Below are 17,660 nucleotides of genomic sequence, written 5' to 3'. Positions count from 1 at the left end.
CTGGGGCAGCCCCATAGCATTCATTTGTAGCCACAAGGAAACATTTGTAAGTGGGTTAATTTAGGGTTTATTTTAAAAGAGCTGTGGCAATCTCTTGTTTAATGATTAAAGTAAAACCCATGGACTGCAGCCAGCCAGGCTTCTCTGTCCATGGAATTCTCCAGGGAAGAATACTAGAGTTGGTAGCCATTCCCTTCTCCGGGGGATCTTCCCAACCCAGGAATCAAACCTGGGTCTCCTGCACTGCAGGCGGATTCTTTACTGTCTGAGCCACCAGAGAAGCCCAAAGTAAACTGGCACCCCTGCTTTAACATGTGATATTTATTATTAAAGATTGACGAGCTGGAAGAGCAGTGCAGCGAGATCAACAGAGAGAAGGAGAAGAATACCCAGTTGAAGAGAAGGATTGAGGAGCTAGAATCAGAGCTCCGAGAAAAGGAGACGGTGAGTGGCAGAGCTCTGAGCCGTGCTGCTCACATCCCCTCGGCCTTGGCGGGTGGTCTCCACCCAGGGACACGGCAGGTGGCCGTGGGACGTGTGATCGGCCCTGGCAGCTGTCCAGACAGCAGCACAGAGACAGAGCCAGGAGCCACACCAAGGCACAAAGAGCCCAGAGCAAAGGCCTGACCATCACCCCGTGCAGCCTCCTTGTGTTTATTATATATAGACAGTCTCTCAGATCCAGGAGGAGTTGGGCATTTTCAAACGCTCTTGGAAACTTTCGTAGATGGTCCCTCATCAGAAGTTGAGTTCTGCTGTCAAATTAATGCAGCAAGAACCCCCAGTCACACAGTCATTTATCTCCTGGGGGGACAGGACAGCTAAGTACAGTGGCTCACCTCTGCACAAACGAGTCCCATTCCGAGAGCATGTTCACAAGTCCAGTTTGTTCCTAAGTCCAACAAAGTTAGCCTAGGTACCCAACTAACACAATCAGCTACGTAGTACTGTGCTGTAATAGGTTTATCATACTTTTCACACAAATAATACATAAAAAGCAAACCCAAAAAATAAAACATTTTTAATCTTGTGGTTTAGTACCTTGAAAAGTACAGTAGTATCAGCTACCTCAGCACTGCTTTGACACTTGCTTCTGGACCTCCTGGACTTGAAATAAAGATACTATACTGCTGTCCTCTATACAGTCCTGTGTAGTAAGGGACACAAAAGCTCAGCCACGTGTGGAGGATGCTTGCACGTGCCAGTGTACACCAGGCACATGAACTGATTTACGCAAGTGGACGTGCGAATGCACGTTCTCATCTGTGTAAGTCTGCAGCTCGAAGGTCCGTATGGAGGGGACTCACTGTCCACAGAGGCTGGAGACTGTGGGCAAGTTACCAGTCCTCTCTCAGCCTCAGTTTCCCTACAAAAAGAGAAATCATGCTTCTCTTTTCATGGTGGTATGCAGGCTTCATGCTTTAATTCACGGGACATAATCAGCCTTTAGAATTACCTGATGTGTGTTAGGTATAATATCATCACCGTTATTTACACGGACAACACAGGTTCCAAAAGCTGCTTCCATGACTGTACACACAAAGTTGGGGATTTTCAAGAATACATTTTATCTCACTTGCTCTCATATTCTTCTTCAAACTTCTGTCCCCTGTAGGAGTTGATAGACCTCCGAAAACAAAGTGAAATCATACCTCAGCTCATGTCAGAGTGTGAATACGTCTCTGAGAAGTTAGAGGTAAGAGCGGGGAGCACATGCACTTTGACTCAGGTGTGAAGGCATCCGTCATGTTACCCATTTCTCCGAGGCCTCTCCCATTCTCGCCTCACTTGGTGAAGAAGAGTGACTTTGGATCCCTAAACAGCCAGTGTAACTACTTGCTGGTTGCCTGCTCTGCCTCCAGGGGAAGACTCAGCTGTGTCTGCCTTTTTGTTTTTCCACTTATACAAAGGTGTCATGTGTGTAACTGTAGTGCAGGAGGCTGTTTCCTGCCAGCAGAAGTCCCTGCAGACCCACAGAAGGGCCAGGAAGGAGCAGGGGACAGAGGGAGGGGCTAGGGAGAGCCTCAGACCAGGGACTGTTCCACTGCCTCAGCCAGAGACCTTGGATATGACCTTGGGCAGGCACGCCTCTTCCTGGCCTCAGATTTCTGATCCACAGAGGGAGTGTTTTCAGGTCCTCCCTCACCTCCGAGGGTCTCCTCACTTCTAGAGCACTTTGTTCAGGCACACAGGCTCAGTGTTAGTAACTGGTTCCTGTAACACATTTTTAGAAGGCCTCATTTTATCCCCACAAGATGGAAGCTCTTGTTTGCTATGAAGAATGATCACGTAAGGACTCACAGCAGTCCCGCCACTGGGAGCTTGACTGTCTCCATGGCAACACCACAGGACAGCCGGTGCGCAGACCCACCGTCCCTGCGTCTGGCACGGCCAATGCTCCCTCACGGACAGCCAGCAGCTGGCCTGGGGCCAAGGAGGCCTTGCCTTCTCAGGGGAGACAAGTCACTCTCCCATGCATGCTGTTTCTCCCCCAGAATGGAACCCAGAGGGGCCCCTGCTGAAAACCCTGGGCCTGGGGCTGAAAACCCCATAGGCTGGGATGTCAGATTTCCTCTGCCAGGCACTTTATGAAAGCATCGCTTGGCACCAGGCTGCTTTGGGCAGAACTCGGAGTTCTGCATTCTCTGTGGGCATCGTTTTAAGATGAGATCGCTGCTGGCAAACAGCAGGAAGGAGGGGCACACACCTGATTTCCGGGGGTGGGGGAGCACTTGACACCTCCAGAGGCAGGCCTACCGCGGGGACCAACTGACTGACTATCACAGGTCTCAGTGGGCTCCTGCTTTGTTCCCAGACCCTTCTTTCTGTCGCTCATGAATTTGCCTTTGGCTGCGCGGGGTCTTCGTTACTGTGCTGGGCTCTCTCCGGTTGTCGTGAGCAGGGGCACACTTGGTTGCGGTGCACGGGCTTCTCACTGCGGTGGCTTCTCTTGCTGCCGAGCATGGGGGCTTCACTAGTTGCATCTCCCCAGCTCTAGAGCAAAGGCTCCGTAGTTGTGGTGCCTGGGCTCAGTTGCTCCGAGGCCTGTGGAACCTTCCCAGACCTGGGATCGAACCCGCGTCCCCTGCATTGGCAGGCGGACTGCCCTCCACTGTATCAGCAGTCCGCCCTCTCTCCTTCCGCTGCAGGCGGCGGAAAGAGACAATCAGAACCTGGAGGACAAAGTGCGGTCCCTGAAGACGGACATCGAGGAGAGCAAGTACCGACAGCGCCACCTGAAGGTGGAGCTGAAGAGCTTCTTGGAGGTGCTGGACGGCAAGATTGACGACCTCCACGACTTCCGCCGGGGCCTCTCCAAGCTGGGTGCCGACAACTAGGTCCCGCGTGAGTCCCCAGGGTGTGTGTAACCCGCAGTAGTGCTAGGACGTCCTCTCGTTCGCGTGGCTTCTGTCAATGCAGGCGCGGTCTGTCGTGTTTCCAAACCAGGGGTGCCGTCCACCCTCTCCTCTCCAGAATAGAAATCCCCCCTCGCTTCTTCTCTGGCCTCGCGAGGTCGTGGATGACTGGACGATTCTGACTCAGGAATCCAGAACTAGGCCTACCTTAAACGTTTACGCAGTCAGGGCAAGGATGTTTATATCTTCCTTAAGGGCTGTTGCAACCATATGAACTGGAAAAAAAATAGTATTTTCTAATCCAAACAGGAATAGCCTTTCCACCTCCTTTTTTTTTTTCTTTTTTTGAGTAGAGTTCAGAGTATTCGAATGTCCACCAAGCTCCAGAGCATAGGGTGTGGCCATAGTAACTTCTCTCTCAGCATATATAGAGATGCTTTCAAACAATGACTTAGTAGATACTTGTCCTAAGAGGAGACAAGTGTCTCCTGGGGGTGTCTCCTGGCTGGGGAATCACCTACATCCACTCAGCCCACTTCTGCCGGCTCTCCAGTTTATAAGGTTGCGACAACGTTCCTTTTCTTGGTTTTAATTTCTGAACAGGTTACTGCGCTGTGGGGACAGCACACAGTGAGGGTGCCTAGCACAAAGTAGGTGCTTAATAAATATTTGTTCAATTAAACGTATACAAAGAATTTAGTGTTTTAATCAATGCCTGCCCCCCTCCTGTCAAAGCCCCTGTTGGAAAGTCCCGCGTCCTGGTCATTCTTTATCAGGCATGAATGTGACTTTGTGAGCAGACTCATGGATTGGCTCAGGTGGCCCTGGGCCAGGGAAGGTGGCGGTGGAAGCAGCAGGAAATTGTCTGAGCCTCCCCCAACCCCGGTCCCAGGGTAGGGGTGGGGGAAACCTCTGACCCAGCAATCACTCTTCCTCTCCAAGCGTGAGGTCTGGGGATTCCAGGACTGCTGACTGTCCCTGGTAGAGGGGCTGCCCAGGGCTTGGGATTTAGGGTAGGATCCTCTGTTGGGTTTAGATAATTGAAAAAGAAACCACACAGGATCACACAGGCCCACAAGGGAGAGTGGGCTCGAAGTGACCAAGCCTTGGCCTTAGAGGAGTTCTGCCGAGGTCTGCTTCCTGCGTCCCTTGGTTCCTGGGAAGGAAGGGACCAGAGCCGTAAGCCACTGCTCTCTCATTGAGTTTCTTAGTGGAGCAAGTAAGTGGGCATCTCATCTGCCCTGTGCATGATGCAATTGTCTGAATTTCCCTGGCTGTAGGCATTTCTAAATGCCTTTGACAGAGGGGGAGGCTTTGGTGCCCCTGTATTTGCTTTGAGAACCGCTGTGAGAACTCCCCCTAAAAAGGTCTTCTCACATGTTAGAATTTATCCCTACTGAATGTAGATAAGCAATAAAATAGTCTGAGGAGGTGGGCAGGGGACACACGGATGTGATTGTCCACGTCCTACTGTTCTCCTTCCTGTCGCTGAGACATCTCCCAGAGCGAGGAGGTCTGGTTTGGGATGAGGAAAGACGGGAGGCTGGTGGTCTGGAGCGCTGGGGCATGCGAGGGAGACCTACAAGCAGAATGGGCGGCTTTGGTGAGGCCCACTGGGCTGGAGGCAGCCCTCCTGATGGGCGGTGGGGCTGCTGGCCCTGCCCCCTCCCTGGCACTCCGGACAGCCCTCGGGGCAGTGGTGACCTGGAGAACTAGACTGGCCCTGGGTCAGCCCTGTGGCCCAGCATCGGGCTAAAGGGTGCTCTTCTCAGGTCAGGCGAGTCCACCTGTCAGAAGGTGGGGCGAGTTTGTTGTCCAGGAGCAGCGGACACCAGGATTCCGAAACCTCAGCTTGGGTCATCTGACGCCCACCACCCCTGTCTGTGAGGCGGTTTATTCATCCAGAAGGAGCTGTCCTGACTGTCCTGAATATACCCAGGGGGCATATTCATTAGAGGACAGAATTGTCAGAGCCACCAGCACGTTCTGGAGCAGCAGGGCCGTGAGCATGGTGGGCTGCTTCTATCCCTGTGTGGTTGAGACCCCTGACCCCTGTTTGCCGACAGCTGAACAGTTGGGTGAGCGCTGGCAGGTCTAGGTTAGGAGTTGCAAGCCCCCATATGGGGCAGGCCCCGCTGGCTCTACACCATGCAGCCCAGGAGGGGCACCCCTCACGGGGAAGCTGACCTGGGCTCAGCAGGGACAGAAACCGTGGACTCTCAGCTCCTTCTGCTTTTCTCTAAAAATCTTAACAGTTCTTCATTTACTTTCTTTAAAAGAAAAAAACAGGCCCAGGACAACCTCGGCAGTCTGTCGAGAGTCTGGCCCTATCCGACAGCCTCTGGATGTCGTGATAATGACCCACTGAATTTGTCTCGGTTCCCCCGTGATCTTGTTTATTAGGAAGTCCAGCTCCTCGGTTGTCTCGATCTTAAGCCAAACGCAGGCAGGGCATAAACGCCGCCCCCACCCCCACAGGCACCTCGGCCGCATTGTGCTGCTGGAGGGTTTAGAGCCAGGGCTGCATCTTTGTTCCAAGTGGTGTCTCCTGATTTGACATTTCCAAGACTGGCTTCCTAAATCCTGATGCGCTTTCTTTTTTTCTTTCTGCATCTGTAAAATCTGGGACTAAAACAAGCAAAGTAAAATTTGGAAGCCTTCAGCCATATGATCCTTAAAATAATTTTCGTTTCAAGTAAAGACCCACTGGATGTGTGGTCCAGTGGAGAGTGGGGAGAGGAGGTGAAGTCTTCCTAGTGCCCAGGGAACAGAAAACCACCTGAGTGAGAGGCCAGGACAGTGTGATCAGGCCTGAAAAGAGAGTGAGTGTCTACCCGAGACTTGGAACTTGGGTGCTCCCTCTGTTCCACACTCCCTTGCAGGCTGTTACTCTGGATCATGGTTGGGTGAGAGAGCAGGGCACAGATCTTTCCCCGATTTGCAGAGGAAGCAGACAAGCCACTCCCCCAGGGTCAACCAGCTAGTGAGTGAGCAACGGCTTGGGTGGCGTCCGGGTCTCCTGGAGACCCTGGTCCTGTGTCTTCCTACACGTGTCCACAGCAAGTGACGACTTACAGATCAGCAAATCAGAATTACATTTGTGTTCATTACAGCAGTGAGTTCCTTTTTGAATGATTCTGGCTTTGCAGGGATCTTTTTAAGAGATCATTGTTTAAAATGATGTGGGTGCTCTGAAAGGCCAGAGGGATGAGATGCAAATGCTTTGAGTCTTTCATCAATGGCTTTCGTGGAGATGGAGCTGTTTGTTCAAAACAAGCAGGAGGCCCCAAGAAGGCAGAGCAGTAAACAGAATGCTGATGCGGGGAGGGGAGCGGTTGTGGGGGAGGTTTCCCATCACTGCCCACCCCCTTCCCAGACTGGAGCCAGCACCAGGTTGAGAGCAGGTGGGCCAGTGGTTAGAACAGGTTGAGTGGGGCCTGACCAGCCCCCGGGGGGACTGTCCACTGTCTGAGCTGTTGGTCTGCATTCTGCAGGCTCCTTGTGGACATCTCTAGGCTTGGCAGCCCACAGGCACAGCCTAGAGGGTGGTTGGCTGATGCCTGACCACTGTGTCTGACATAAAACATCGAGCAGAGGGGGGTGGGGTGGGGATATAGTTAATGTGCTGCCCAGAGGCGTCACTATTGCCCATTGTGAAAAGACCCCTTTTCTGTAGGAAAGACTGCTTTTCCATAGAAATCAGGGGCCACTCTAGGTGAAAGCCAGAGCCAACCACAGACTGTGCCAGGGACCTTGTTGTGGGACATCTGGTGGTGGCCAGGTGCACCTGTAGAAGGCAGGCAGGAAGGCAGCCGAGATGGGGCTTAGCAGAGGCACTCGATGGAGGCTGCCCTCTAAGTCAGAGGGTGCCCTTTAAGACAGAGCCAGCCGCTGCGCTCTCCTCACCACTGAAAGGGGCTGTTTTGGTCATTTGTCCTTCTAAAAGCTATGATGATTCTTTTATTCACTTAAAATGTCACTGGGTGTTGAAGCACTGACAATGTAAACTAGAAGCCTGCAGACCAACGTCCATATAGATTTTTAAATGATGTGCATGGTTGAAAAGGACCCTGATTTCTGATTGCATGGTTTTCCCCAAAAGAAATATATATTCTTGGGATGGTGAGTGTGACAGACGGCATGGAGAGGGGGATCCTGTATAGAAACGTGTTGTGTTACGTCTCTTTTGCATACATCTATCTCAAGAATATGGGTTTCCCAGTTCCTTTTTAAACACCAGCCAGGAAGGAGATGATTATGGTAAGAATCTGGCAGCTGAGTGAAATGGTCTAGTGAACTTTGGAGTGTGTCTGGAGGGGGAGCCGGGGGGTGGTGTGTGAATGTGTTGGGAGAGGAAGCAGCAGGGAGATGAGGGAGAAACAAGGAAGGGTTCTCAATTATAAAAGATATGTGTAGCTAAGAGGAGTCTTCAGTAATCCTGGTGGTGATGTTATACGTTCTGATATCCATCTTTGAGAAAAAGAGCTTGTGGGTCTTTTGTTTTGAGGAATTGTACAGTGCCCTACTCTCTTTGATGAACGCATAGCCTTGTGAAGAGGGGGCCCCCACCCCACCCCCAGGCCACACAGATCCCTGATGCACCTGGCAGGAGCCCAGAGAAACCACGGTGGAGTCCAGACTGTGGGATGCTTGACAGATCTGATGATACCCAGCTATGGGGAGTGTGTTACTGTTCTTACCACTTTTAAAGTCTTGACTTTAAATAAACTGTTATAGCAGTGTCTTATGGTGTGACAGACAATTAGGCATTTCTTGCATCACATATAAGAATTTAATGATAAGTGTGAGGTAGTTAAGTGGACTCTTCCAAGAATACTGGGGGTTTTTTTCATGCCTTTTTGGTACATAAATAATATATCCCTTTTTTTTTTAAGAAGAAACTACAATAAGTGAAAAAAAAATCACTTGTTGTTATACCATCTGTTTATAACCACTGTTAACACTTTAGCATATATCTTTTCAGACATTTTTGTATGCATCTATATAAGTTTTATTACTTTTTTCATGAGATGCAACTATGTTATACATATTATACTTTTTTAACTTGCTTTTTTCCTTTTAACACTATATTGTGACTATATTTCTACGTCAGTAAATGTGTAACAGCATCATGTTTAACATCTGTGTAGGTTGTACTTTCGTTACTTAGGTTGTTCCCAATTTTATATGGTTGTGCTCAAGGATCAGAGAAGGCAATGGCACCTGACTCCAGTGCTCTTGCCTGGAAAACCCCATGGACGGGCTGCAGTCCATGGCATCGCTAAGATTCAGACACGACTGACCAACTTCACTTTGACTTTTCACTTTCATGCATTGGAGAAGGAAATGGCAACCCACTCCAGTGTTCCTGCCTGGAGAATCCCAGGGAAGGGGGAGCCTGGTGGGCTGCTGTCTGTGGGGTCGCACAGAGTTGGACACAACTGAATCGACTTAGCAGCAGCTCAAGGATATGATGAAACCCTTTCTTCTAACATCTTCATGAGCTTCTCAGAATATTTACTTAGGATAACTTTCTAAAATTGGACTTGCTGGCTCAAAGTATGAAGGGTGGTACAAGCACACCCTGTCTTCTCCCCCACTCCTGGGCATACAGGAGACACCACTTCCCAGCCCCTAGAGTCATCCAGGTCTTGTTCCTAATTATGGCCAAAGAAGTATGAGCAGCAGTGACACGTGACACATCCAGGCTGAGACTCTGAGATGCCCCCGGGCAGGTCTGCAGACTCCTGTTGCCTTGGTGACGTCCCAGGGCTGGAGCCTCTGTCAGCCTGGGTCCCTGAGTGACTGTGTGGATAGCTCCCCTTCTCCCACTGTGACACGGCCCCACCTGCATGAACCTGCAGTGTGAATAAAGAATAAATGTTAAGTCTTAACACTACTGGCATGTCAGGGTTATTTTGTTACTGCAGCACACGTAGTGTATCCTGACTAAGAATACAATATGCACATGTTGGGGACTTTTAATATGGGGCTTCCCTGGTGGCTCAGCTGGTAAATATCTCACCTCAAATTGCCTTCCAGAAAGATGATACCAAATTATACTCCCACCACCAGTATGTGAGAATGCCTGACTCCCTCTTTTGCATTGGTGTTACTACAGGGCTAGTTTTGATATGCATTTTTTTAATTGAAAGTGTGACCACCCTAGCTGAAATATTTATTAGATTATATTCTTTTCTTGTTTACCTATTCATCTTCTCTGGCCAATTTTCTCACAAGGTGTTTAGCTGTCTCATTGATTTCTAAGAAGTTGTTTCCCCAGCCGCCCTCACTGCCCCCTGATTAGCTGACTCGTTGATTTCTAAGTTGTTTTTCCCCTAAAAATATTTTTTTTTAAGTTCCATGTATGACTTTGACTAAAAAAATTTTTATTTTTAGTCAACTTTATCTTTTCCTTCATGACTGCTGCCTTTGCTGGCCTGCTTTTAAACATCTTTGCATTTCTGATTTCAAGTTTGTATGAATTTTCACCAGTCTTTTATTTGTGTACTTTTATCGTTTTGTTTAAGCAATTAAATCTGTGATCCATTTGGAATTTATTTTCCAAATTCTAATAAATTTGAATTTTATTTTCCAAGTTACCCCAGTATCACTTATGGGGAAAGCTTTCCTTTCTCTACTGATACAAGATCCCATTTTTCACTGTGTACACAGTCCTTATGTATCATAAACATCCTTCTGAACTTGCTGTTGTGGTCCATTGTGTGCATTTTGGCACTGGTACCACATAGTTTGATCAGCTCACATTTAAATGTCCCCGTTTAAATAAATGTCTTCAAAAATGTCCTAGTACTTTTATATGTTGCTATTTCAGGTTCGTTTTGTAATGTTTATAGAAGAACTGGAAATTAAATTGTGTAAAATTTATGGGTTACTATAGAGAGAATTGGGCTTCCTTCGTGGCTCAGACGGTAAAGAATCTGCCTGCATTGTGGGAGACCTGGGTTCAATCCCTGGGTTGGGAAGATCCCCAGGGGAGGGCATGGCAACTCACTCCAGTATTCTTGCCTGGAGAATCTCCATGGAAAGCCCTGGTGGGCTGTAGTCTACGGAGCTGCAAAGAGTCAGACACGACTGAGTGACTTAGCACAACACATAGCGAGAATTAACATCTTCATAATATTTAACCTTTCATTTCAGTAAATTTACAAAGTATTGTGTTCCTCTGTGTATTTTTTCTGGTATAGATCATTTTTTTGTAGTTGTGGTTACTATGGTAAATGAGCACTTTGTCCATTATATTTCCAGCCTCTTATTGTTCACATAAAGGTATACCACTGATTAAATCAATTAAATCCATTGATTTTTTATATTTAAAATATTACATAAAAGCTATGTAAATGTAAAGATTATGAAAAAACATAATTTGGAAGTTGAAAGTTCCCCATAATTAAAAATCCCTCTGCCCCAAGATAAAACAGTCAACAGGGATCTACTGCTGCTGCTGCTGCTAAGTTGCTTCAGTCATGTCCGACTCTGTGTGACCCCATAGATGGCAGCCCACCAGGCTCCCCCGTCCCTGGGATTCTCCAGGCAAGAACACTGGAGTGGGTTGCCATTTCCTTCTCCAATGCATCAAAGTGAAAAGTGAAAGTGAAGTCGCTCAGTCGTGTCTGACTCTTCGAGACTCCATGGACTGCAGCCCACCAGGCTCCTCTGTCCATGGGATTTTCCAGGCAAGAGCACTGGAGTGGGGTGCTATTGCCTTCTCCACAACAGGGATCCCTGGTCCTCACATCTTTTTTTCCTGAAATATACTTTATCATTTGGACCATATGATAGACCCTTCTGCTACTTGCATTTTTCCCTTGGCAATAGATCTTGGACATTTTCCTGTCTGTACATATCAATCTACCTCATTTTTCTTAACTCTTCATAGAGAGTTCCGTGGTTGTTTATTTGTTTATCTAACGTGATAATTGGTTATTTATTTTGTAGCTAGTCAGTTACCGAATTTCCTTTTAATTGCTTTGTTGTTGTTATTGTTAATTCTCTTGCCTTTTTCACATAGATAATAGTTCTGAGTCGTGATGGTAACTTTACCTCCATATTTTTAAATAATCTTATTTCACTACCTTATCACGTTGACCAGCACTTTTAGAATAATGGTAAATAACACCTATATAAATTGTGCCGATATTGTACATTCTTCTTTATATATATTTTTTACGTGGTGAGAATATCTCCAGTGTTTCTTCAGAAGTACAAATTTGACTCTTAGTATGAGATATTCTTAACATTTAAATTTATATAGTGTTAGGTCCTTTTCTTTCTAAGTTTGCTGAAAGTTTTATCCATAATGGATGTTGGCATTTTATTAAATGCCTTTTGTTTCCCACATCTTTCAAGATGATCAAATGGTTTTTCTTTACCATGACTTAATATGAATCATTTTAATAGATTTGCTAATGTCAGACTGTCTCTGCATTTCTAGAAAAATCTAATGTTGTCATGGTATATTATTCTTTGATGTACATCTCCTTTCAGTGTTAACAGTGGTTATTTATGATGGGTTGGTTTATGCTAGACTTTTGTGTTCTTATCTTTTTCTGATTTTTCTACATGGCTCTGCTATGACTTGTCTAATAAAAATTGGAGCTTTAAAATAAGGAAAATACTCTGGATTTGGCTTCCTCTTGTTTTAACGTTTGTTTTTCAAATGTTAAAGTGGATACTTGTATAGTTTTTTTTTTCCTGCTTTCTTTGTCAGGTATTGATGTTGGTAAAGGACTTGGGAAGCTCTATCTCTTTTTTCTATGCCCTGGAACAATTTAAATAATATTGAGAATTTTTTGCTCCTTGAAGTCTTTATAACATATATAAATCTGTCCAAGTCTAGTGCCTTTATAGGAAATAATTCTTTGACAATTTATTCAATGTTCCACACTCATTAGTCTCTTTAAACTTTCTTCATATTATGTAAGTTTTTGGCAACTTAAACTTCCTAAATAATCATTCTGTTCAGACTTTCAAATTTGCTGGGCTGGCACTATTATATTTTCTTTTCTCGTTCATAACGTTCTATGCCTGTGCTTTTTATTTTAGGGCTTAAATCTTAATTTACTGTTTTACCATTTTATGATGTTTTGGTTACTTTTTGGTTTTATTAATTCCTTCCTGTATCTTATGATGTTTTTTCACCTTCTCAAGTTGAATGCCATTTTAACTTTTTCCTGTTTAATAGTAGATATAGTTACTAGCATTCATAAGGCTATATGATTTTTCTTCTGGATATTTCTTTATCTGTAACCCTTACATGTTTAGGTATGGTGTTCTAAGTTCTAATAATTTGTAATTTCAGATTTGACTTTATATTTTACTTAAGAGTTATTTGAAATTATACTTTTAACTTTCCAGATAGTTTGATACTCTTTGTTGTTGTTTTAACACTTGTTATAAATTTCTGCTTTTACTGCCTTGCTGTCAAAGAGGGTGTGGCCTGTACAATTTCTGCATTCAGGAGTTCATTGATGTTTTCTTGGGACCTAATAAATTGTCTATTTTAATAAATATTCCCAGGAAACTGGAAAGGAAGGTGTATTCTCAGAAGGGAACAAAATTCAATCTATATGTGTTGATTTGACCTTATTAATTATAATGTTATGGAGTTTTAATTTCTGCTGACCTGATTCATTAAAGACTAAGGAAAGTATGTTAGTCTCCCACTACTGATGTATTTCTATTTATCTTGTGTTTCTAACAGTTTTTGCTTCATATGTTTCAGTACAATGTTATTTGACATCTTTTTATACTTAAAGGGAAAAGGTATTTTCCTTCAAAGACTTGTATACTTTTGTGGATTTTACCTGATTTTGTTGTAACAGAGTTGTTTATGTAGAAATACATAGTTCAGTAAAATGTTTGTGTCTGTTTTTAAGCCAACAAAAATCTTTGAGAAGCCCTCTGTGTCTTAAGATACTTTGGAAATTCTGGCTCTTCCCAAGCATAGGTGGATATTCTCCAGGGTGACTTCCTGTGCCCAAGCAAGGAAGACAGTGTGCATTGAGGCATTTAAGCCTTTGCAACAGAATGAGGGTTTAGGGGAGTTGCCATCAATTCCAGCTCCTGCTTCAGGGCAGCCCCACGCTTGGTATGCTCAGAGATCACCTGCCATCCAGCTGGTTATCTTCTGCCTTCATGAAGTCAATACCGAAGCTTTCCTTTTTTTTTTTTTTTACAATTTTTTTTTTTTTTTGATGTGGACCATTTTTCAAGTCTTTATTGAGTTCATTACAACATTGCTTCTGTTTTATATCTTGGTTTTTTGGCCACGAGGCATGTGGGATCTTAGTTCAGCCAGGGATCGAACTCACACCCCTTGCATTGGAAGGTGAGGTTTTAACCACTGGACCACCAGGAAAGTCCCCCAAGGCTTTTGTTAACCCAAGAGGCAGTTTTCTGCTGCAGGACTGTCCTTCTGAGCAGAAGGCAGCAGAGAGTGTTATGCTTGTGTTCCTGACTATTGCAGGAAAAGCTAATCTCAGAGACTCACTCTACTGGGAAAGACTTTTCCAGAGCTGTTTAAGCAGATTATTCACACGGCAGAGTCTGTGCCCGGCAGAGAACCAACTTTTCCCAAATACGTGGAGGAGGTGTGAATCTCAGTTCACAGCTCAGGAGTAAAAGAAATACCACCTTCTCTATCATCCCTTCATTCAAGAAAATGTCTGTTTGGGGCCTCGATCTACCAGCCTCATGCAATTTGATCTCAGTCACTCCTGGGATCCCCTTTTCTCCAGAGGTGAGTTTTCAGAGGCTGAGGGATTACGTAGTCCCAGGATGGTAGTGGGGAGCCTATGTGTGCTGAGATGATGTCCCCTGTTCCCGCCCCTGCCCTCTCACTCCACCACCTCTGTTTCACAATTCCCTAGCTTTCCCTGCCGTGCAGAAATCCCCATGAGGCTGTCCTGGGCTCTGACCTCAGATCCTCTACGCACCACCCCCTGTTTGACAACAAAGGTTGAGTGGATGGTGATTTGACTTTCGTGTGTGCATGCCAAGTTGCTTCAGTAATGTCCACCAGGCTTCTGTCCATAGGATTCTCCAGGCAAGAATACTGGAGTGGGGTGCCATGCCCTCCTCCAGGGGATCTTCCTGACCCAAGGATTGAACCCATGTTTCCTGCAGCTCTTGCATTGCAGGCAAATTCTTTACCGCTGAGGCACCTGGGAAGCCCCGATTTAACTTGAAAGGCTGCTAGCTGGATCAGCCGATGTGTGTTTGCAAGAGTGAGCACACTACTGAGTGGAAGTGATTCTGTGGCCACTCATGTTCACTTGCTTTCCAGACCCTCCCAGCTCACTCGTGAGTGGCCTCAAGTGCTATGTGAACCCCCTTCCAGAGGGGCCTCCTTACACCAGTCATGCCCTGTTTGGGGCACAAAACAGCAAATGCCCCTTCTCTGGGACATTTGGGAAAATTGACCTCAATTTTGCAATAATCTTCCCATGAATGAAGTTTTCCTTTCCAGTTCCTTTTTTTAAAAAATATTTATTTCCTTAATTCACTTATGGCTGCACTGGGTCTTGCTGCTATGCTCAGGCTTTCTCTGGTTGCAGCAAGTGGGGGCTCCTCTCTAGTTGCAGTGCACGGGCTTCTCTGAGGGGGCTTCTCTTGCTGTGGCTCCCGGGCTCTAGGCGCGTGAGCACCAGTAGTTGTGGCACATGGGCTTAGCTGCCCTGTGACTGTGGGATCTTCTTTTAATTTCAGCATGGGAACCCTTAGTTGTGGCATGTGGGAATCTTACTTAGTTCCTTGACCTGGGATCGAACCCTTGTATCCTGTATTGAAAGGTGAATCCTTAACCACTGGACCACCTGGGAAGTCCTCATATGAGTTCTTAAAAGCAGAGCACCTTTCCTGGCTGTGGTCAGAAAGAGACGGTAATGAAAGAAGAATCAGAAAGATGCCGTGTTGCTGGCTTTGAAGATTAATGAAGGGGCCACAAATCGAGAACTGCAGGCCACCTCCAGAAACTGAAAGAGCTTCTAGCTTCTCCCCTAAAGCTTCAAAAAAGGAATTCAACCTTGCTGACACAAGGATACTAACCCAAGGAGAGCCACACTGGACTTCAGACCCATGGAATGGTAAGATAATAAATCTATGCTGTTTTCAGGCCATATATTTTGTGTAGTTAGTTCTGGCAGTGATAGATATACTGATAGATATAATAATATTAATAGATAAACCAATATACTTTTTCCATGAGTTTACGTATCTGAGAGTTGAGAAACTCTGCTGTGTAAATTCAGTCAACTACATGGCTTCACATGATGGGTGGTCATTAATCAAAACCTCTTGATTCTGGCTCCTGCTACTACTACCTGCTTGATGCCCCAGTTCAGATGCAGGAGAGGGAATGAAAGAACACATGAATAAGTCACTCTGATTGGCCCAGCTCGTGGTCCTTCACGCTGGGACCATCTACAGGATGCTTCCAGTTAGGGACTGGCTGTCCTAGAATCAGCTTTGGCCAGAAGGCCCATTGGGGGATATGAAACCTGGCCAGAGCAGGCTGCCCTTGTGGCTGGGACTATGGATGGGGAAGGCATTGTGACTGGCATCCTGGACAGGGTGCAGTGGTCCTTCAGGGGCCAGGGAAGACTTCAGAGAGGAGGATGCTGTGGAGTTGAGACTGAAAGGTGGGTATGGATTTGCCAGGACCGAGTGGCAGAGGCCTGGTACATCCCAGGCACTGAGGCTCAAGAGAGCAGAGCTGTGTGGGAGCTGGTGGCAACCTGCTTGGTGTTGCTGGAGTAAAATGTGTGGTGGGGGAAGGGGCGGTGGGGGGCAACAGCCAGGTCCTGGGGCTTGGCACGCCCCACCAAGGGGCAGCCTTTACCCATGTGGGTAGGAGAGCGGAGAAGGACATCACAGGGAGCGGTGGAGACTGACTGATAGCACTCTGGAGGGTGGACTAGGGAGGTCTGAAGCCAGACAGTAGGAGACAATACTTGTCCCCCACTGTGACCCTGGATTCTCTGAGGCCAGTGTGTGTTCAGTTGCCAAGTCGTGTCTTGACTTTGCAACCCCATGGACTGTGGCATGCAAGGCCTCCCTGTCCCTCACCATCTCCTGGAGTTTGCCCAAGTTCACGTCCATTGAATTGGTGATGCCATCCAGCCATCTCATCCTCTGCCACCCCCTTCTCCTCATGCCCTCTGTCTTTCCCAGCATCAGGGTCATTGCCAATGAGCTGGCTCTTTGCATCAGGTGGCCAAAGTATTGGAGCTTCAGCTTCAGCATCAGTCCTTTCAATGAGTGTTCAGGGTTGAGGCCAGAGTCTGGACTTAATTCCCAGCTTGGCTGGAAGAAGCGGGGAAAAGGAAGAGAAATGAGGGAGAGAAGGTTCCAGAGAAGTTTTGATGCACTAAAGATGGTTGGGTGAGGAATTTTCTTTGGAGAACTCTCTGAAAAGGATTTTTTTTTTTTAAAGCTTCTCATTTTTGGCAGCCCTTAGAAAGCAAATTCTGAGAATTATCCAAGTCTGAATAAGCTCACTCATATCTCAAAATACTGAAATTACAATAATTAAAAATACTGAATTGCAAAATAAGCACAAGCAAAGTCCAACAGAGCTCTGATTTGGCCATTTTTAAAAATACCAAATTCTTTCTAGAGAAGAGTTTTGTGCTGAGGTTGGCCTGTCTCTGGTGGTGAAGGAGGCCAGGGACACAGCCACTGAGCCAGCTTCTGGGGGTTTTGACCGAAGCCCAGCAAGTAGCCAGCAAGATGCTACCTACACAGGGGTGTGGCCCCATGCAACACACACTCCTAAACCCTGCCGGGAACCTACAGGAAGGAAAGGGATGACATGTATAGAGATGACACCTGTGCCGTGTCAGGGGCCCAGGGCCTGGGCCCAGGGAGAGGAGTGAGGCACCTTCAGCCCGGCAGCTGGATCCGGGTCTGCATCACTCATGGTCAGGGAAGGCAGGACCCTGGCAGTGGCTGCACACGGAGGCCCAGGCTGCAGCTGCTGAAGAAACACCCAAGCCTCTCCCAGCTGTGCCGCCTGAGGCCCGTCAGTCAGCGAAGAAGCTGCAAATAGGAACAGTGTGGGTCTGTAAGAACTTCTCTGTGGAAACCAAGGAGGGTCAATTCATCTTGTTCAGAGGAAACCCAGGGTTGCCATGGCGAGAGTGAAGGGATGAGGTTAGTGAAGATGCTCTGGACAAGTTGAGAAATGAGTGGACTGCCTTGGTCTCTTCACCTTTCCTATTTTTATGTATTTGGCTTCACTGGGTCTTAGTTTGCAGCATGCACGATCTTTAGGTACAGCAT

General features: G+C 46.6%; 1 protein-coding gene across 5 annotated transcripts in view; it reads left to right on the top strand.

The window, feature by feature from the left end:
* Nucleotides 1-13,235, top strand: part of HOMER2 (homer scaffold protein 2) — a 137,806-nt gene extending 124,571 nt beyond the window's left edge. For all 5 annotated transcript variants that reach the window (XM_060401667.1, XM_015101913.4, XM_060401669.1 and 2 more), the window contains 3 exons: nt 334-444; nt 1,616-1,696; nt 3,150-13,235. In XM_060401667.1, coding sequence (XP_060257650.1) covers nt 334-444; nt 1,616-1,696; nt 3,150-3,338 — 381 coding nt within the window. In that variant the 3' untranslated portion in view covers nt 3,339-13,235. The remainder of the gene's footprint in view (nt 1-333; nt 445-1,615; nt 1,697-3,149) is intronic.
* Nucleotides 13,236-17,660: the final 4,425 nt, after the last annotated feature.

The sequence above is a fragment of the Ovis aries genome, chromosome 18 (genome assembly GCF_016772045.2).
Source record: "Ovis aries strain OAR_USU_Benz2616 breed Rambouillet chromosome 18, ARS-UI_Ramb_v3.0, whole genome shotgun sequence".
Classification (NCBI taxonomy): Eukaryota; Metazoa; Chordata; class Mammalia; order Artiodactyla; family Bovidae; genus Ovis; species Ovis aries.
The sequence above is the reverse complement of the archived record's forward strand: the minus strand, read 5'-3'. Positions and strand labels throughout refer to the sequence as shown.